The sequence below is a fragment of the Natator depressus genome, chromosome 13 (genome assembly GCF_965152275.1).
Source record: "Natator depressus isolate rNatDep1 chromosome 13, rNatDep2.hap1, whole genome shotgun sequence".
Lineage (NCBI taxonomy): Eukaryota > Metazoa > Chordata > Testudines > Cheloniidae > Natator > Natator depressus.
This window is the reverse complement of record NC_134246.1, coordinates 31798263-31815137: the sequence shown is the minus strand read 5'-3', so window position 1 is coordinate 31815137 and position 16875 is coordinate 31798263. Positions and strand designations below refer to the sequence as shown.

At 53.6% G+C, this 16875-nt stretch overlaps 1 protein-coding gene across 1 annotated transcript in view; it reads right to left on the bottom strand.

Moving 5' to 3' along the window:
- The window catches only part of LOC141997886 (arf-GAP with SH3 domain, ANK repeat and PH domain-containing protein 1-like), a 103495-nt gene that overhangs the window by 46783 nt on the left and 39837 nt on the right, over positions 1 to 16875 (bottom strand). Inside the window, exons 7-14 of the mRNA XM_074970438.1 lie at positions 13042 to 13127; positions 12487 to 12562; positions 10882 to 10968; positions 9341 to 9441; positions 7342 to 7411; positions 6397 to 6484; positions 5489 to 5537; positions 4345 to 4508 (exon numbers count right to left, since the gene is read on the bottom strand). Coding sequence (XP_074826539.1) covers positions 4345 to 4508; positions 5489 to 5537; positions 6397 to 6484; positions 7342 to 7411; positions 9341 to 9441; positions 10882 to 10968; positions 12487 to 12562; positions 13042 to 13127 — 721 coding nt within the window. The remainder of the gene's footprint in view (positions 1 to 4344; positions 4509 to 5488; positions 5538 to 6396; positions 6485 to 7341; positions 7412 to 9340; positions 9442 to 10881; positions 10969 to 12486; positions 12563 to 13041; positions 13128 to 16875) is intronic.

The following is a 16875-nucleotide window of genomic DNA, read 5'->3' as shown; positions in this document are numbered from 1 at the left end:
CCTTGTCAACCACTCAGTCTCACCCCCCTCCTCCCCCCGGCCTACAGTGGGGCATCTGAGCAGGTGGTGGAAATGGAGAAGAGAGAGGATGAAGGTGGGGGGATGGACTGGGACAGAGACAGGAAAGGAAGGAGAGTGGAAGGGAGACTACATTGGGAATGAAGGTACATGGACAGTGAGAGCCAGATTCCCCTCCCCAGACGAGGTGCACTTTACTGAGGGAGTCCTTGCTGGGCCTAGAGCTGTCAGAGCTACTCTGCTTTCCTCCATGCAGCCTCTGGCACCCCGCAGGGGAATGGCTGGAGCACAATGCTCTCTGGCATCTCAAGCTGGTGGATAGTCCCTCAGGGACCACAGCTGGGTGGTGCAAGTCAGAGCAGCCCCCAGGATGCTTTAGTCTGTGCCGGGGGCCAGACACAGAATCAGGGAGGCATAACTGGACAGAATAGAGAATCTGGGCTGTAGAAAAAAATGTGAGAACAGGAAGGGGAAGTGCCATGGGGTCCAAGGAGCCGCTGGCCACTTGACTTTACATGATCGACTGAGTGGAGGATGGCAAAGGGGGCTGTTTATGGCAAACATGGAAAAATAATTTGAAAATGTCCCAGCTTTGGATAGGGGTGGGAGGAGAGTGGGGAGCCCCTTCCCCCCAACTGGCCTCTGTTGGGTCTGGGCAGGGAGCTCCTTCCCCACCTTGGGTTTGTGGATGGGAGCTGACAGGTCTGCTGGCTGCTTTGCCATGCCGTTGCTCTGGGTTGCGCATGCTGCGTGCGGTGGCACTCAGACCAGGTCTACACTTAAAATGGCACATCCGCTCGGGTGCAGCTGCACCGCTGTAGCTATTTGGTGAAGATGCTCTTTCCCCGACGACCCATGGAAATGCACTCTCCATAGCTGCTGGTAGTGATGGGGCTGCACATGGGGGTCTGGGAATGGGGGGCGTAAATTCACTGATTTTAAAGGTACCCCTAGAAGGAGTTTCCAGGCCACTGCTCCTCCCCCCAGTTCCCTCTCTGGAGCGAGAGGTTGGTGCCTTGTCCTCGCAGGTCCGTGTCCCTGTGTGCTAGGGCTCCAGCTTAGGTGCAACTCACACAAATGCTTGGTCTGGACGTTGCTCTGGGCAGGGACCTGTCTTGCTATTGGCTCTGTCTGTAAAGGGCCATGCCCCCTCTGGAGCTAGCTCCCCAGCAATGAGACTCAAAGAAAGAACCTGACTTAGTCAGTCTCACACAACATGCCAGCCGCCAGTGCCTGGAAATGTCTGAGCTCAGGCCCGGAGGGGCACAGAGAACTGTAGGCTAGTGGCTAGAGCACGGGACTTGGCTTTATGTCAGACTCTGACACTAACTGGCTGGGTGACCTTGATCAAGTCATTCCCCTCCATGTGCCTCCATTCCCCCTGGGAAAAGGGCAAATGCTGACGGGGTTTGTAGGCTGCTGCTAGAGCAGAGGTGATCGCGCTGCCAGTGCTCCAGTACAAGGCAGTTCCTGGAGTTTCTTGCCCGACATCCCACTTTTAATACTCTCAGATTCCAAGGCCTCATCTAATCTGTCCTCCTGCATACACAGGCCAGAGAACCCCAAATAATCCCTGTCTTCATTCAAAACTTGCCAGGGCTGGAGAAGTCACCACTCCCCAGCAGGATTGTCTGGCTATGTGGACTCTCTCCTCAGGCCCTACGCTACCAGCACTCCCAGCTATCTTCGAGACACCACTGACTTCCTGAGGAAACTACAATCCATCGGTGATCTTCCTGAAAACACCCTCCTGCCCACTATGGATGTAGAAGCCCTCTACACCAACATTCCACACAAAGATGGACTACAAGCTGTCAGGAACAGTATCCCCGAGAATGTCACGGCAAACCTGGTGGCTGACCTTTGTGACTTTGTCCTCACCCATAACTATTTCACATTTGCGGACAATGCATACCCGCATGGCCCCACAGTATGCCAACATTTTTATGGCTGACTTAGAACAAAGCTTCCTCAGCTCTTGTCCCCTAACACCCCTACTCTACTTGCGCTACATTGATGACATTTTCATCATCTGGACCCATGGAAAAGACGACCTTGAGGAATTCCACCATGATGTCAACAATTTCCATCCCACTATCAACCTCAGCCTAGACCAATCCACACAAGCGGTCCATTTCCTGGACACTACTGTGCTAATAAGCGATGGTCACATAAACACCACCCTATACTGGAAACCTACTGCCCGCTATACTTACCTACATGCCTCCAGCTTCCATCCAGGACACACCACACGATCCATTGTCTACAGCCAAGCTCTAAGATACAACCGCATTTGCTCCAATCCCTCAGACAGAGACAAACACCTACAAGATCTCTATCAAGCATTCTTAAAACTACAATACCCACCTGCTGAAGTGAAGAAACAGATTGACAGAGCCAGAAGAGTACCCAGAAGTCACCTACTAGAGGACAGGCCCAACAAAGAAAATAACAGAACGCCACTAGCTGTCACCTTTAGCCCCCATCTAAAACCTCTCCAGCACATCATCAAAGATTTACAACCTATCCTGAAAAATGATCCCTCACTCTCACAGATCTTGGGAGACAGACCAGTCCTCGCTTACAGACAGCCCCCCAACCTGAAGCAAATACTCACCAGCAACCACACACGACACAACAAAAACACTAATCCAGGAACCTATCCTTGCAACAAAGCCCGATGCCAACTCTGTCCACATATTTATTCAAGTGACACCATCATAGGACCTAAACACATTAGCCATGCCATCAGGGCTCGTTCACCTGCACATCTACCAATGTGATATATGCCATCATGTGCCAGCAATGCCCCTCTGCCATGTACATTGGCCAAACCGGACAGTCTCTACGCAAAAGAATAAATGGACACAAATCTGACATCAGGAATCATAACATTCAAAAACCGGTAGGAGAACGCTTCAACCTCTGTGGCCACTCAGTAAAAGATTTAAGGGTGGCAATTTTGCAACAGAAAAGCTTCAAAAACAGACTCCAATGAGAAACTGCAGTGCTTGAATTAATATGCAAACTAGATACCATTAACTTGGGTTTGAATAGAGACTGGGAGTGGCTGGGTCATTACACTTATTGAAACTATTTCCTTAAGTTAAGTATCCTCACACCTTCTTGTCAACTGTCTAAATGGGCCATCTTGATTATCACTACAAAAGTTTTTTTCTCCTGTTGATAATAGCTCATCTTAACTAATTAGCCTCTCACAGTTTGTATGGTAACTTCCAACTTATCTGTATGTGTGTGTGTGTATATATCTATATCTATATCTATATAGATATATCTTACTATATGTTCCATTCTATGCATCCGATGAAGTGGGCAGTAGCCCACGAAAGCTTATGCTCTAATAAATTTGTTAGTCGCTAAGGTGCCACAAGTACTCCTGTTCTTTTCACTCCCCTTAGTAAACCCTTCCACTAAATGTACACCTCTGTACAGTCTGAATGTGTCTAGCTTCAACTTCCAGCCACTGGAGTGTTAGACCTTCTCTGGTAGACTGAGGAGCCCACCAGCAAATATTTGTTCCCCACGTAGGTATTTCTAGACTAATCACGTCCCCCCTTAACCTTCTCTTCGTTAAGCTAAATAGAGTGAGCTCCTTGAGTCTATATCACTTTGAGGTAGGTTTCTAATCCTTCAATCATTTGCGTGGCCTCTTCTCTGAACCCTCACCAATTTATCAGCATCCTTCTTGAACTGTGGGCACCAGAATCGGACTTAGGATTCCAGCAACAGAGGGCAGGAGTGACTGAGTGGGAGGAGCCAAAGGGCGGGGTGGGAGCAGGAGGGACTGATTTCGGAGGTGCAAAGGGTTCAGCAAAGTGATGGCTGAGGGGACTCAGTCTCCTCTCACTGAGCAGTTTCACAGCAGGATCCTTCCATTGATTCGGGGGGGTTGGGGGGGGTCCAAGGAGTTTGAGGGCAGATCCATGGTCCCCTCCCTCAAGGCTGTAATTCAGGGAAAGCTCTATGTGGGGCTCCTGCCAAACTGGGTATTTCTGCAGGAGGGAGGAGTGCAGGGCATTTTCCCAAGGAGCTGTGGAAAGCCCCTGAATGGCGCTGGTGATGGGGGTGGGAGCAGTGGTATGCTGGCTGGGGTGGGGGTAGGGTGCCCAGATGCTCCCTGCCACCCATGGCTCCAGCAGCCCCGTGCTGTGAGTGGAGTACAGGGCTGCGGAGGGGCTAGCAGCTGCCTTCAAGACGGCTGCTGGCTTGGCTGGAGCAGGGTCATTGCATCACTGTGCTGGGTGCTGACTGCGCACCAGCTGTACGGTGCCTGTCCCTGTCCCATCCTCCCATGACTAAGCTCACCTGGTGCTGAGCAGTCGCAGCACACACTGTTCCCTGGCATGCACTTGATCTCCTCGATGATGGCCCTGGTCAGCCCCTCCATGCTGCTCTCTCGACTGCCATGCACCCGGCTGAAGGCCACATTCAGAGCCTCCTCCTTACTGTTGCTGAGAACAGAAATCCAGCTGCGAGGAGGAGGAAGCTGTTGTCAGAGGGGCCCCTGTTCCATGTCAGGAAGGGGGTACGGGCTCTGTACTCTGGTGCACGGGGGAGCAGAGGCGAGGGCTAGGCATGAGCCATTGCTGCCCTGCTGCGCCATCGCCCCCTGCGTGCTCAGGGCTAACACGGGGAGGGTGCCTGGGGCAGTGGAGACCTCGAGTTCTGCACATGCACATTGCTCTGAGGCGGGACTCTGCCCCATGTCCTCACCCTGGCACTTGGCAGGAGCCCCGGAGTGGCTGCAGAGCAGCATCTCAGAGCTGCAGGGGTGGGGACTGTGCTTCCAGACCTGCCCAGCACCTTTAGCCTTGCACCAACACTTGCCTGGGGTGGGCCAAAGCTCGCTACAGGCCTGTGCAGGCTCAGAGAAGGAAGTAGGGTGGGCTCACAGCAGGCTCCTCCCCACACCTCATTACTGGCAGGAACTTGGTAGTGAGGGCCGGTGAACTCAGACCCGCCATTGCTGCCCTCTGGCTGGTGCGTCTCCCTGCAGGGCAGACAGAGGCAGCCCAACAGAGAACACCACTTTTCAACCCCCACGTCCACAGCTGGGGATGGGCAAGAGAAGGAGGCTGGAGGCAGCAGACCTTTGCAGGCAAGTCCCACTGCTCCGGCCGGTGCTAGGGCCGGGCAACACGGAGGCTGCTGGCTCTTCTGCTCCACACGCAGGCCTGGGAGCCCGGGGCCATTGAATTCCAGCCATGGCCTTGGGCAAATCAGGCATCAGCAGCCTCTGCCTCAGCCTGGCTACCCTGCTGCCCTCCCTCCTGGAGGGGCGAGGAGGATGCAGGGCTCCAACCTGCGGCAGAGGAGTGAGATGGCCCAAGGAGCTGCCTCCCATTCAGCAGCTCACAGGGCTGGTACTTGTCCCCCACAAGAAGCCTTATGCCACTTGGCCATTCTGCTCCCGACTCAGCGCAGTCCCTGCTCCCAGCCCGGTACTTACGCGGTGCATTCCTGCTCGTCCTCCGCCAGGAAGTGGTACGTGCGGTTATCTGAGATACACAGAACCATTTGTGTTTAGACCTGAGACAAACCGGCAGCCAGAGGGCACCAACGCCGCCCAGAGACAGCTCTCTGCACTCCCCAGGTGAGGGGTGTGTGGCACAGTCCAGCACACAGAGGGGGGCATTCACTCCGCCATTCACTCGCTCAGCCTCTGTGGCCAATGTGCATGGGGTTAGCACCCTGCTTGCCCCACCCAAAGGTGGTGTCGGGGGGCCAGGTGTAAGAGCTCTGGACCACATGCCCGTAGGCTGCAAGCATCTGAGGCTGTGAAGGTGCTGCACCACTGAGCTCTACCCCTCTTTCTCTGTCAATCTTTCCTCAGCCCCAAGTCCTTTCAGGAAGCCAGCCAGGGTGTTGTGTTTTACTGAGCTGCACGTACAGCACCAGGCAGAATGGGACCCTGACTCGGAGCACTGCTGCAATATCAATACCTAGGAACGCCTGCGGTGGGCTAAGCTGCCTGCATCACAATGTGATTGTTACCAAACCTCCGCTTTCCCCTGCTAGTGCCAGCCAGCCAGCCAGACGTCCAGCATGGGCATATGCTGGCGAATCCCGCTGTGGAGATTCCCTTTCATCACAACACCCAGGCTCTGTGTTTGCCAAGCAGCTTGAAAGCTCAGAACTGCAAACGGCCTCGCAAACCTGGTCCATATCCCCATGCCCTGGGCCTGGCCTAGAGCTCCCGATTGGAACCACACAAGTAGTGCCCCTGCCCTGCACCTTGCTGCCTGCTTGCATTGGTTCCCTCACCTGCTGCCTTCTTGGGGCCCTGAGTCAGAAATTCAGCATGCGACTGCCCATTGGGCCTTCCCCAGGCATTACGAAACAAACAATGGGACTCACGTGAAACGAGGTCGAAGCACTTCCTATCATCCGGGTTCGGCTTCACTTGGCAAATCAGCAAATTCAGCTTGGCTGGTGAGCGGTTTAGCTAGTGGATGGAAGATGGAGTACTTGCAGCATTGCTAGAATAGCAACCCCTGGGGGCAATGCTCCCAAGCGATTAGGTTCACTGAGGCAGGGAACAGGGAGGAAGAACTTCCCAGCGGTTAGGGACAAACCTAAACTTGGGAGACTCAGGTTCAAGGCCCTGCTCTGTCAGAGCCTGCCGGTGTGAGCCTGGGGAAGTCACTTAGTCTCTCTGGCCTCAGTTCCCCTTTGTCCACGGGGATAACAGCCCTGCCCTGCCTCCCACGGGAGCTGTTAGGGGGAATCCATTGAAGCCTGTGAGCGCTCAGCTAGGCCAGTGACAGGGGCCAGACAGAATGCAGTCGGCCTTCCCAGTAACCCATGCACTTTGTCCTTGCCGGTGCTGTCATCAATAATAATAAACAAAATCACAACAATGACCTTTCCCCTGCTCCTGGATGCTGGGTGCGCTCTCCGTGCAGGCTCTCAGGCTGGGCAAGACCCTAGTGATTTGCCTGTGGTCCACTGAGGGCACAGGGACTCCAGCCTCAAAGGAAAGACTCCAGTGGGCATTGGGTCAGGCCAGCAGCATGGGGCTGGAGAAGATCATAGAATCACAGAACCATAGAATATCAGGGTTGGAAGGGACCTCAGGAGGTCATCTAGTCCAACCCCCTGCTCAAAGCAGGACCAATCCCCAACTAAATCATCATACTCCAGGGATTCCAGTCAGGCTCAGGGAAAGCCACTAGACTCACTGTGGGTAACAAAGTGTTAATCATCTGCACAACCCCCCCGGAAGGGACTGAATCCCACAGGCCTTTTCAGCCCACCACTTCTGAGCATGGGCCATGAAGGTGATGGAGGCACCGGCCCTACCGTGCTGTGAAAGATGGTCAGGTAGCCATTCTGGATCGTGCACTTCCTCTTCTGCCAGACCTTCCTCAACCTGAAAATGAACCAGGAATTCTCTCATTTCAAAGGAGATGCTCAAAGTCCTTCTGCCCAGGGGGCTGGAGACCCCTTCAGCCAGGGACCAGCCTGTCAAAGGAGTGTGCCGAGCAGCACCACTGCAGGCAGCAATGCAGAGAGGAGAGGAGAGCACAGCTAAGGCCACAGCTCCTGCTCCTGACAAACTGCCTGGTTCGTGCAGGTGGGAGATAGTAGCAAGAGCAGGGCGGGGGAGCCCTTGGCCTGCCCTGAGCTGAGAGAGGTGGCCTGTGGCACGCCGCAAGAGGCGTGATGGACGGGCAGCACAGCCTCTTCCTGGAGACGATGTATATAGCATTTTCCCCAAGCCATGGGCTGGCCCTGCTGCCAGTCCCAGCCTGGCAGAGCTCACTGCGAGGATGTGCTCCAGGCCTCTCAGTTCATGCACTTCCTTCCACTTCTAGCTGTAGCCCTTGCCATGCCCTAGATTCCTCTCCCGCCTTGATATTTACGCCTCCCATGGGTTTGTAAACTGCCTTGTCCCCTCCCCACCTGCAGGCACTGCTCAGCCAAGCCAAACATGTTACACCCTTCCAGTCTCCTTCGCACATCGATCCCTTCAGCCCCTGATCATTTCCATGGTTTACCTGGCCTCTGTGCTGCCATATTGCCCTGCAAACTCATGACAGATTTGGAATTGTCTGTAATAAGGTGGGCAAGGTAATATCTTTTACTGGCCCAGCTTCTGTTGCTGGAAGGGATAACCTTTCAAGCTTATACAGAGCTCTTCCTCAGGTCTGGAGAAGGTAACCAGAGTGTCCAAGCTGGAGGTTTTTAAGAACAGGTTAGATAAACACCTGTCAGGGATGGTGTAGAGCAGGGTTTCTCAACCCGTGCGTCAGGATCCAGCATTGGGTTGCCAGAATATTTCAAAAGGTCGCATGGCAGCTCCTGTGACTCCTGTTCCACGGGACAGGCTGGGCTCACCTCCCTGCTCCAGGCACTGCAACCTCTGAGGTCCCTGTGTCACTCAGCTTTGGCCCAGCTGTCATCATGACAGGCGTCCCAGTACGCCAAATATGAGTGAGTGGCAATGCCACCCCAGGAGCCAGGTCACAACTCCACTCTCACAAATTCAGGGGAGCAGTCGGGAGCAGGGCCAAACCTGAGCTGTGCTGCAACCCCTGAGATTGCAACGCCCAGAGTGGAGAGCCAAGTCCAGCCAGCCCCACAGCACTGGAGCTGCGGGAGCCACCGCTCTGGGGTGAGTGCTGGGCAGGACCCAAGCCCCCTGGGGGCAGGATCCAATCGAAACCACCCGAGGGCCTCTACCCCCAGACTATTTATTGGGTTGCAACAGGCCATAAACATGCCATCCACCAGCTGTGGCCCCTTCACTGCCCTATGTCTCCCCTGGCCCCTCTGCCACAGAGCGATCATGGTACTGAGCTCCTGTAAATGGCTTTGAGGTCTGCAGGAAGATCACTGTTCCATCATTTAATATCTTCCTTAATGAGAGACATTAGTGAAGTGTGCAGGGGAGGCTAACCCGGGCAGAGTGTCATGCCAATGAGTGTGGGGAGAATAGGAAAGGGACCTGGAAATACTTGGAACTGGTAGAAAAAAACCCAAAGGAGGTTCAGCTCGGGAGTCTGCAATGAATGCTCCTGGGGATGATCCTGGGAACACAGTGCTGCCATCCCTCAGCCCAGCCCTCACGCAGATTGTCACTAGAAACCCACCCCCCATGTTATTTATCATTCCCCTTTGTTTATGCTGCTGCCCCTAGTTTTCATTGCACAAAGCAGGGTTCCCGTCTGATCCAAAATGAACGCATTCTGACGGAGACACAGGGTCACGGTCAGCTCAGCAACTCAGCTGAGGGGGCAGAGGGGCTGCACTGGAGATCCTTACTGTCTACGCTGCTGACGAGTGACGCTGCACTTACCCATCACTTTTTTTAAAGAGGTTTCCCGATTTCTCGGTCCCATACTGCTTGTTCCCCTGCAGCTGGTGCATGTTGTACCGTAGCTGCTTGCTAGCAGAGTCCTAGCAGACACAAAGAGGTAGCCGTTAGCCCATGCCCATCTCTCCCTGGGGTGACTCCTCCTGACGGCATATTCCAGACCGGCATCTTAGAAAAGTCCCACCCAGGGAGCAGATGTGATGTTAATACACAGTGCAGCGAATGTGGAAAGAACCAAACTCGGAGAGCAGTGCCCAGGGAGCAAACACAGACAGAACCGAGTGGTACGAAAGCCACAGATCCCTCAGTCCGCTCCCCAGCACTGCCCCATTCCCAAGCTGGTCATGGGAAGGGAGAGGGAGCCCGGCCCTGGTTCCAAACCGCTGCAGGGCAGTAGTGACCGAAGCCATTCCTGCCTAGCCGCTCTCCGTGGCCTGGCTGAAAGGAGGTGTGTGTGGGAGGGGACGTGGCCACCACCAGAACAGGCCCCTTGTGGCAGCGGCAGCAGAGAGGCCAGTGACAGAGTAAGCCCTGGGGAGGCTGCCAGCGTGCTGGGTCCACGAGCGGTCAGGTTTGGCGCTCCTGTCATTCGGGGGGTGCTTACTGCTGAGGGGAGTAGGTGGGGGTCTTTCCAGAGGAGTGTTGGAGGGTTCCTCCCCCCATTCCAATCTCCCTGGGCCCCCTCATCTCCTTGTCTTCCCACAGCCTCTGTCAGGTACCAGGGGGGATCCTGCTGCTCCCTCTGGGCTCGTCCCCTCTCTCTGGAGTCCCCACTCCTCACAGCTAGGGCAGTCTGGCATGGCCCAGCCTGGGGATGCTGCATGCCCCAGACTGCACTGCCCGTTGGCAGATGCACAATCCCTAGGGAGCCTGCAAAGGGGGCACTGCCAGGGCTGTAGGTGAGGCAGTCAGGATGGGCTGCACTGGGTGAGGCGGTCAGGAAGGGCTGCCCCAGAGAGGGAGGCAGTCAGCAAGCTCAATAGGCAGAAACCACAACAACACCTCAGCCTCAACCTACTCCACTGGGACAGCCAGGCATCTCCAGCAGCTGGGTCCCTGTGGAACAGGAGGAGCGTGTTGCCGGGACAGGAGGAGGGGTGAGGAAGACATGCCCTCCACTTCCCTTTCCCCAGCTGCTCTGGGAAGAGTGGGCTCCAGTCCCCTGGGCTGCAACTCCAGCACCTTCCAGGCACAGGAAATTCACTCACAGCATCCAATCCACAGCCCCCAAAGGAGAACTTTGCAGAGCCATGGATGGAGCAGAGCCCTCACCATCCCCCCGGCCCCTCCGGATTTGAGCAAGGAGAGCTGCTTCCCTTTGTCCCCTTAGCTCCCTGGGTGGGGGGGCACAGCCCACCTCACAGGGCACAGCCCATAGCCAGGAACGAGATGCACTTGCAACTCTGCATATGCATGGTTCCCTACATGACCTCCGGGGATGCAATGCTCTGATTGGCTGCTCCCCGTGAATACTCCACCAGGCAGCCATAATGGCAGTGCCTAGGAAGGGGGACCCACTTTACCTCTTTCTGCTCCAGCTGTAATGCTGTTTTCAGGTGATCCCGGAGGGAGCACAGCTGCTGCTTCTCCTCGTCCTGCCTGACCTTCATCTGAAAGGCATCACACCACAGTGATTTGCTGAAGCAGGGGAGCTGGATTGCGCTTTGCCTCTGTCTGTACATCCCACTCATTCTCTTGGGCAAGACAGGCATTTCTCATCCCACTCATTCTCTTAGGTAAGACAGGCATTTCTCTCCCATAACACATGCGTTCCCATTCCTGTGGGAAGCACCATACTGAAAACACAGGCCAGGCTGAGGTTCTCCCCCCGTGCAGCTCCACGGCACAGGGCATGTACTACTGTAATACAAGCTTCTCCAAAAGCCCATCTCCACGAGAGCAGCTCTATCTACAGGTGCGGGGAACAGCAGTATTTCCTCAGTGCTCCTCAGCTAGGACAAATGGCGCCTGGTGGGTGCCCAGTGGCTATGCTTTGAATGCATTATATAAACAATGTGTGCTCAGGACAAGCCATCATTACAACAGCTGTTCATGTTTCTGAACCAGGCACTGACTATCCAAAAGTCTGAAGCTTAATATGGTCCCCTCTTGAGATGAGTCAGGAATGAAAACAGTCAACAGGATCAAAAGTTCAGTTTGCCAGAAAACGACAGTTAATTTTCAGCGTGCCTGTGGGGCAGACGCATAGCTGAAGGGTTTGCGTGTTTTAGCATTAAGGGACACTGCAAGTGCTGCATATTATGCCTTGTTCTCCATTCCTCAAGTTACTGATCGTGAATAGATTTTATTGAGACAACGTATTGGAGGGGTTTTTTAAATGTTGTTTGTATTAATGTGCTACACATGTAAAGAGACCAAGAGTGTTAAAAGAACTGCCACTCAGCCTTTTCTGGAGAACCCACCTTGGGCTGGTGAAGTCAGTCTCCATGCAAAATATCAAAACCAGCCAGCTGTACATCTATTAAACTCCAAATTACTGTGGGGAAAGCATGTAAAGAAGGCTCCAAAATTACATGCAGTGTTACTGAGGGCTCAGCACTAAAGATGAATACTTCACCCAAATGAGGATTGCATCCTAATCCTCATCAGAGAGTTATAACAAAAGAAACGCTTTAAAAAGATGATAGGACTATGGAGTGTATAGTAGCATCCTCAAATCTTTTCATGAGCTGTATCTACTTATCCTAGCTTTCAAGCCCTGGGAACTTTCCACTTAGCCTTTAAACCTTCTCTACTTCCTATGGGGTAGGACTAACATGTTTCAGGTTCCCAAAAAGAGGATACTGCTGGAGAGGGGAAGAGGGGGTACTGGGGGGAGAGGGAGGGGTTGGAGAATTTGGCGGGGAGGCTGCGGTTCCAGCTGTCAGCCCCCCACGTGGGGTCGGGGGGCAGGGGGAGAGAAATCCTGGACAATTGCTAATATTTTAAAAATCCACCCGGACAGAGATTGGCAGACCAAAACCGAGGTCATGACCCAGAAAATTGGACATATGAGAAGCCTCCTTAGGGGTAAAAAGAGACTTTAGGGGGTAGACATTCTTGCTCCAGGGCCCATGCCCGTCTCTTGCCTTGGTCCCCGGTGAGCTGGCGTTATGATGCATACTCACTCTCTGTAGCTCAGGGGTGAGCTTCTCTATAAACTGCTTAAGCGTCTCTGTTGCCTTTAAACATTCCTGGAAAAAACTAACAGGAGAAGCGAATGTGAGAGAACGGTTTGAACTAAACCTCCTAGCATTGACAGTGCTGCATGTACAAAACATGCCGCTGTGCATTGCAGTCCTTAGAGCCTTTGCTTTGCAGTGTCATTATTAACCCTTTTGGGCCAACAGTCGTGGCCTCACACACCTTATTATCAGGAACCCCAGATTCTCATCATAACCAGTGACAACAAACCAAGGAGTGGGAAGTCAGCACTCTAATTGCTTTTGTATTGTACTGTCAAAACGCAAGTACCAAGTACTGTAACTTGCAGGACAAACACTACCATAGAGTTCTACGGCTACACCATCTCCAGAGGGAGAGGAAGCTGAGCATGTTGCCACACAGGTGGAGGGTGACTGCAGGATATTTGTTCACTGCAAAATAAATCAATGCCTAGGTCTCCTCAGTTAAACTGGCAAAGAAAGGGAGGATAAGGAATAAAGATAACCGATCACTCTTACTTGAACTGAGCATTGCAATGCTTGATGTGGTTCTGCAGCAAGTCCACTCCTTTCTTGGTTTGAATCTCATTCACTTTGATCAGATACTGAGGGGAAAACACACCCAGGAGTTGGTTCTTGTTACCTGCTGGGTTCTGCATTGTTTACTTATCACCCTCCGTGTTGCCATCCCTTGTGAATAACGTGATTTTGGCCCCCACTACTGCAGTCTTGCAATTTTGTGCTAGCTACAGACTTCTTGAGAAGCAAGCCAGAGACCAGCAAAGACTGCCTAACACAGTGTTGTGTAGCCCAGTAGGTGGTGCACTGATCTGTAAGCCTGGAGACTAGCCCCAGCTATTCAACTAGCTCCTATTAACACTTCCATGCTCTTCACAGCTCTTATTGTGAGCCAAGCTTTCATACAAATTCACTGATGACTGAGAGTGAGGTCATTTAATGCTAACTCAGGGTTCATACTAGAAGGCCAAGTCTCATTTACTTTGCCACACACCTCAGAATATGCATGTCAAACTAGGTTATTGTGTATCCCATGCTAACACACTGTGGCTCGGTTACTCTCTAGAAGCTAGGCCACATATAGAATGTTATGACTCTGCTACACTTCCATACTGAACAGGTCTGGTTCTTAAGGTCAAGCGTCAGTGACTCAGGTGTTTACATCCAGAGGTCTTGGGTTCAAACCCCAGAGATGACCCAAACAGGTGGTATTACATTTAGCTACCCAGTCGGTAACCAGTACACCACAATCTATTTTCAGAGCCAGAAATAGAAACCAAGAATCCTGATGTCCAGTGTTCCACTGTCTCACAAATATTTGTGTAACCCACTGCCTCTGGGTGTGTTGTGGCTCCCTATTGGATGGTCCAACATAGAAAACATCATCATACAGGCCCTGGTTACTCCTGTAGTTAATGTGGAAGTGGTCTGCGTTCAAGGCTCAAATATGTATGTATAACAATTAGTGGAAGGACCCTGAAGTAACTACTGGAATGACTTTACATTGCAGAACCTTGTAATTAGAAGTGAATGTGGATGTTCTGCTAGTTTCTTTTACTGTTGCATTTTCAGGGCATGCATTTGGCTAATGGGAGCTGGCCCTTTAAGAATAGAGTGTGGCTGACAGTGCGTTTGAGATTAGGAGTGCGTGGGAGATTTTGCCTGTGTGCAGAGAGGAAAGACCCAGCCTGCGTGAGCTCCAAAGTGGCTGGAACGTGAGTTAATAAACTCATCTTTCCAGAAAGCAGCCTCCCCCTTCCTTTCCTGGTCACTCCTATGAGGGAATGGATGATTGAGGGTGTTGCTACAGACTTGTTTGCCTTTGTGTGGCTGGTTTGAATCCCACCCAGTTCAGCACGGATACAAGCTTCTTCCTTTCTAATGGTAGCAACTACTGTATGGAAGTTACCTAACACGTCCTGGGTTTAGTTACTTATAACGATGCCAAACTTTAACAAGTTGGGCTGAACTTGTTCATGTCGAACATATACATCAAACTCAATAATTTTGGAAAGTTTCAGCAGAAATGGTGTTTCCAGAGATGAGGTCAATGACAGCTAAGTAATTTTAACAATACTGAATAACTTTCCAGCCTTTGTAATGTATTGTATTTCTTATTATGTGCACTGTGGCAGCAGGAGACAGGCCCAGCCCTGAGGAGCATACAGCCCACACAAAAAAAGGAGTCACTGAGTTTAAGGCCAGAAGGAATGACTAGACCATCAAGTCTGACCTCCAGTATTGCCCAGGTCACCACCTCCACCCAGCCCCCGCACATGAATCCAACAATTGAAATGAGACCAGGAAGAGAGACAGACCAACTCCAGGAAAGGCAGGGCAGAGTGCTGGGCAGCAAACAGCATGGTAGGGCTGGGGTTTCTCTTCCCTTCTGGGTGACGGGTTGTTTTTCAATTCAGTTCTTTCCTTTTTCAGTTTTTTTGTGGGGGAAGCGGAGAAAGGGTTGGCTTAGTTTATTCCTGTTTCTCTTACAAATATTATAGGGGAGGGGAGGGGAGAAAAGACAGGGGGAGGGAGAGAAGGAGAGGACCCTGGGGGACACTTGGGAGTCAGACTGTGGGAGGAGAGGGTAGGAGGGAGCTGGAGTTGGCAGCCAATTCAGCACAGGAGAAGTGTGCTCATAGCAATGCTGCAGATAGCCATCTGCGGTCCTGGGACATCATCAGTGTCTGAGGCCCCAGTAGGGTTGCCAGATGTCCGTTTTTTGACCAGAACACCCAGTCGAAAAGGGACCCTGGCGGCTCCGGTCAGCACTGCTGACCAGGACATTAAAAGTCCGGTTGGCGGTGCAGCAGGGCTGGCAGGGTCCTTGCCTGGCTCCGGAGCGTGGCTACCAGGAAGCAGCTGGCATGTCCCTCCAGCTTGGGGGCGGCCACAGCGGCTCCATGTGCTGCCGCCGCCTCAAGCACCAGCTCCGCAGTGCCCATTGGCCGGGAACCACAGCCAATGGGAGCTGTGGGGGTGGCGCCTGCCAGCGGGGGTGGAACATGGAGTCACTTTTCCGCCCCCAAGCTGGAGGAACATGCCAGCCGCTTCCCAGGAGCCGCCTGAGGTAAGCATCGCCCAGAGCCTGCACCCCAACCCCCTACCCCAGCCCTGAGCCCCTTCTGCACCCTAACTCCCACCCGGAACCTGCACCCACACCCCGTCCCAGACCCCAATGCCCTGCTCCAGCCCTGATCCCCCTCCCACACCCAATCTCCCTCCCAGAGCCTGCACTTCCTCCCGCTCCCATGCCCCAACCCCCTGCCCCAGCCCTGAGCTCCCTCACGCACCCAAACTCCCTCCCAGAGACTGCATTGCACATCCCAAATCCCTCATTCCTGGCCTCACCCCAGAACCCATACACCCAGCCAGAGCCCTCACCCCTTCCGCTCCCATACCCCAACTCCTTGCCCCAGCCCAGAGTCCCCTCCTGCACCCTAAGCCCCTCATCCCCAGCCCCACCCCGGAGCCCTCACCCCCTCCCGCACCCAACCCCCCTGCCTCAGCCCAGTGAAAATGAGTGAGGGTGTGGGGAGCACAAGTGACGGAGGGAGGGAGGATGGAGTGAGCTGGGGGGCGGCCCTCAGAGAAGGGGTGGGGCAAGGGTATTTTCTGCAATTAGAAAGTTGGCAACCCTGGGCCTCAGAGAGGCCATGTCCTGTGCCTGTTCCTGTTGATGGAGTTTCTCTGACCCTGGGGCTGGCTCCTCCCTGGGATTTCTTTCTTTCTCAAGGGAGTGGGGGCACTACATGATCCTTGGTACCCTGGCTGGGGGTCCCTGCATAGTTCTGGATCCAGGAGTGTTGGGTGAGGAGTAGTCCCAACTGTGCCCCATCCAGTGGCACCGGAATAGTGGGCCACTTTTTGGTAGGGGCCCCTCCTATTCCCCCCCAACCCCCGTCCCCCCAGCCAGGCCAGCAACTGAAGCCTAGCCGGGGAGCCTGGGCAGCTGTGGGGAGCTGCGCTGTGGACCCTCCACTTGCCAGGGGTTGGGGTGGGGTCGAGAACAGCCTCTGGCCTGTTTCCTCACCCTGTGGGCCCCCCGCCCAGGGCAAGAGGGTCCTTGGCTCCCCACAGCAGCCCACGCATGGCCCTTACCTAGACATGGCTCCAGCTGAGGGGCAGAAGGTAAGAGCCACACGGACAGCTGCCCTGGCCCCTGACACATGGGTCAGATTTGGTTGGCTGAGTTATAAGGGGCAGAAAATTGCCATTTGCACATGCTCAGCATAGAGTCTTAAGAAGATAAGAGCGGCCATATTGAGTCAGACCAAAGGTCCATCTAGCCCCGTATCCTGTCGTCCGACAGTGACCAATGCCAGGTGTCCCAGA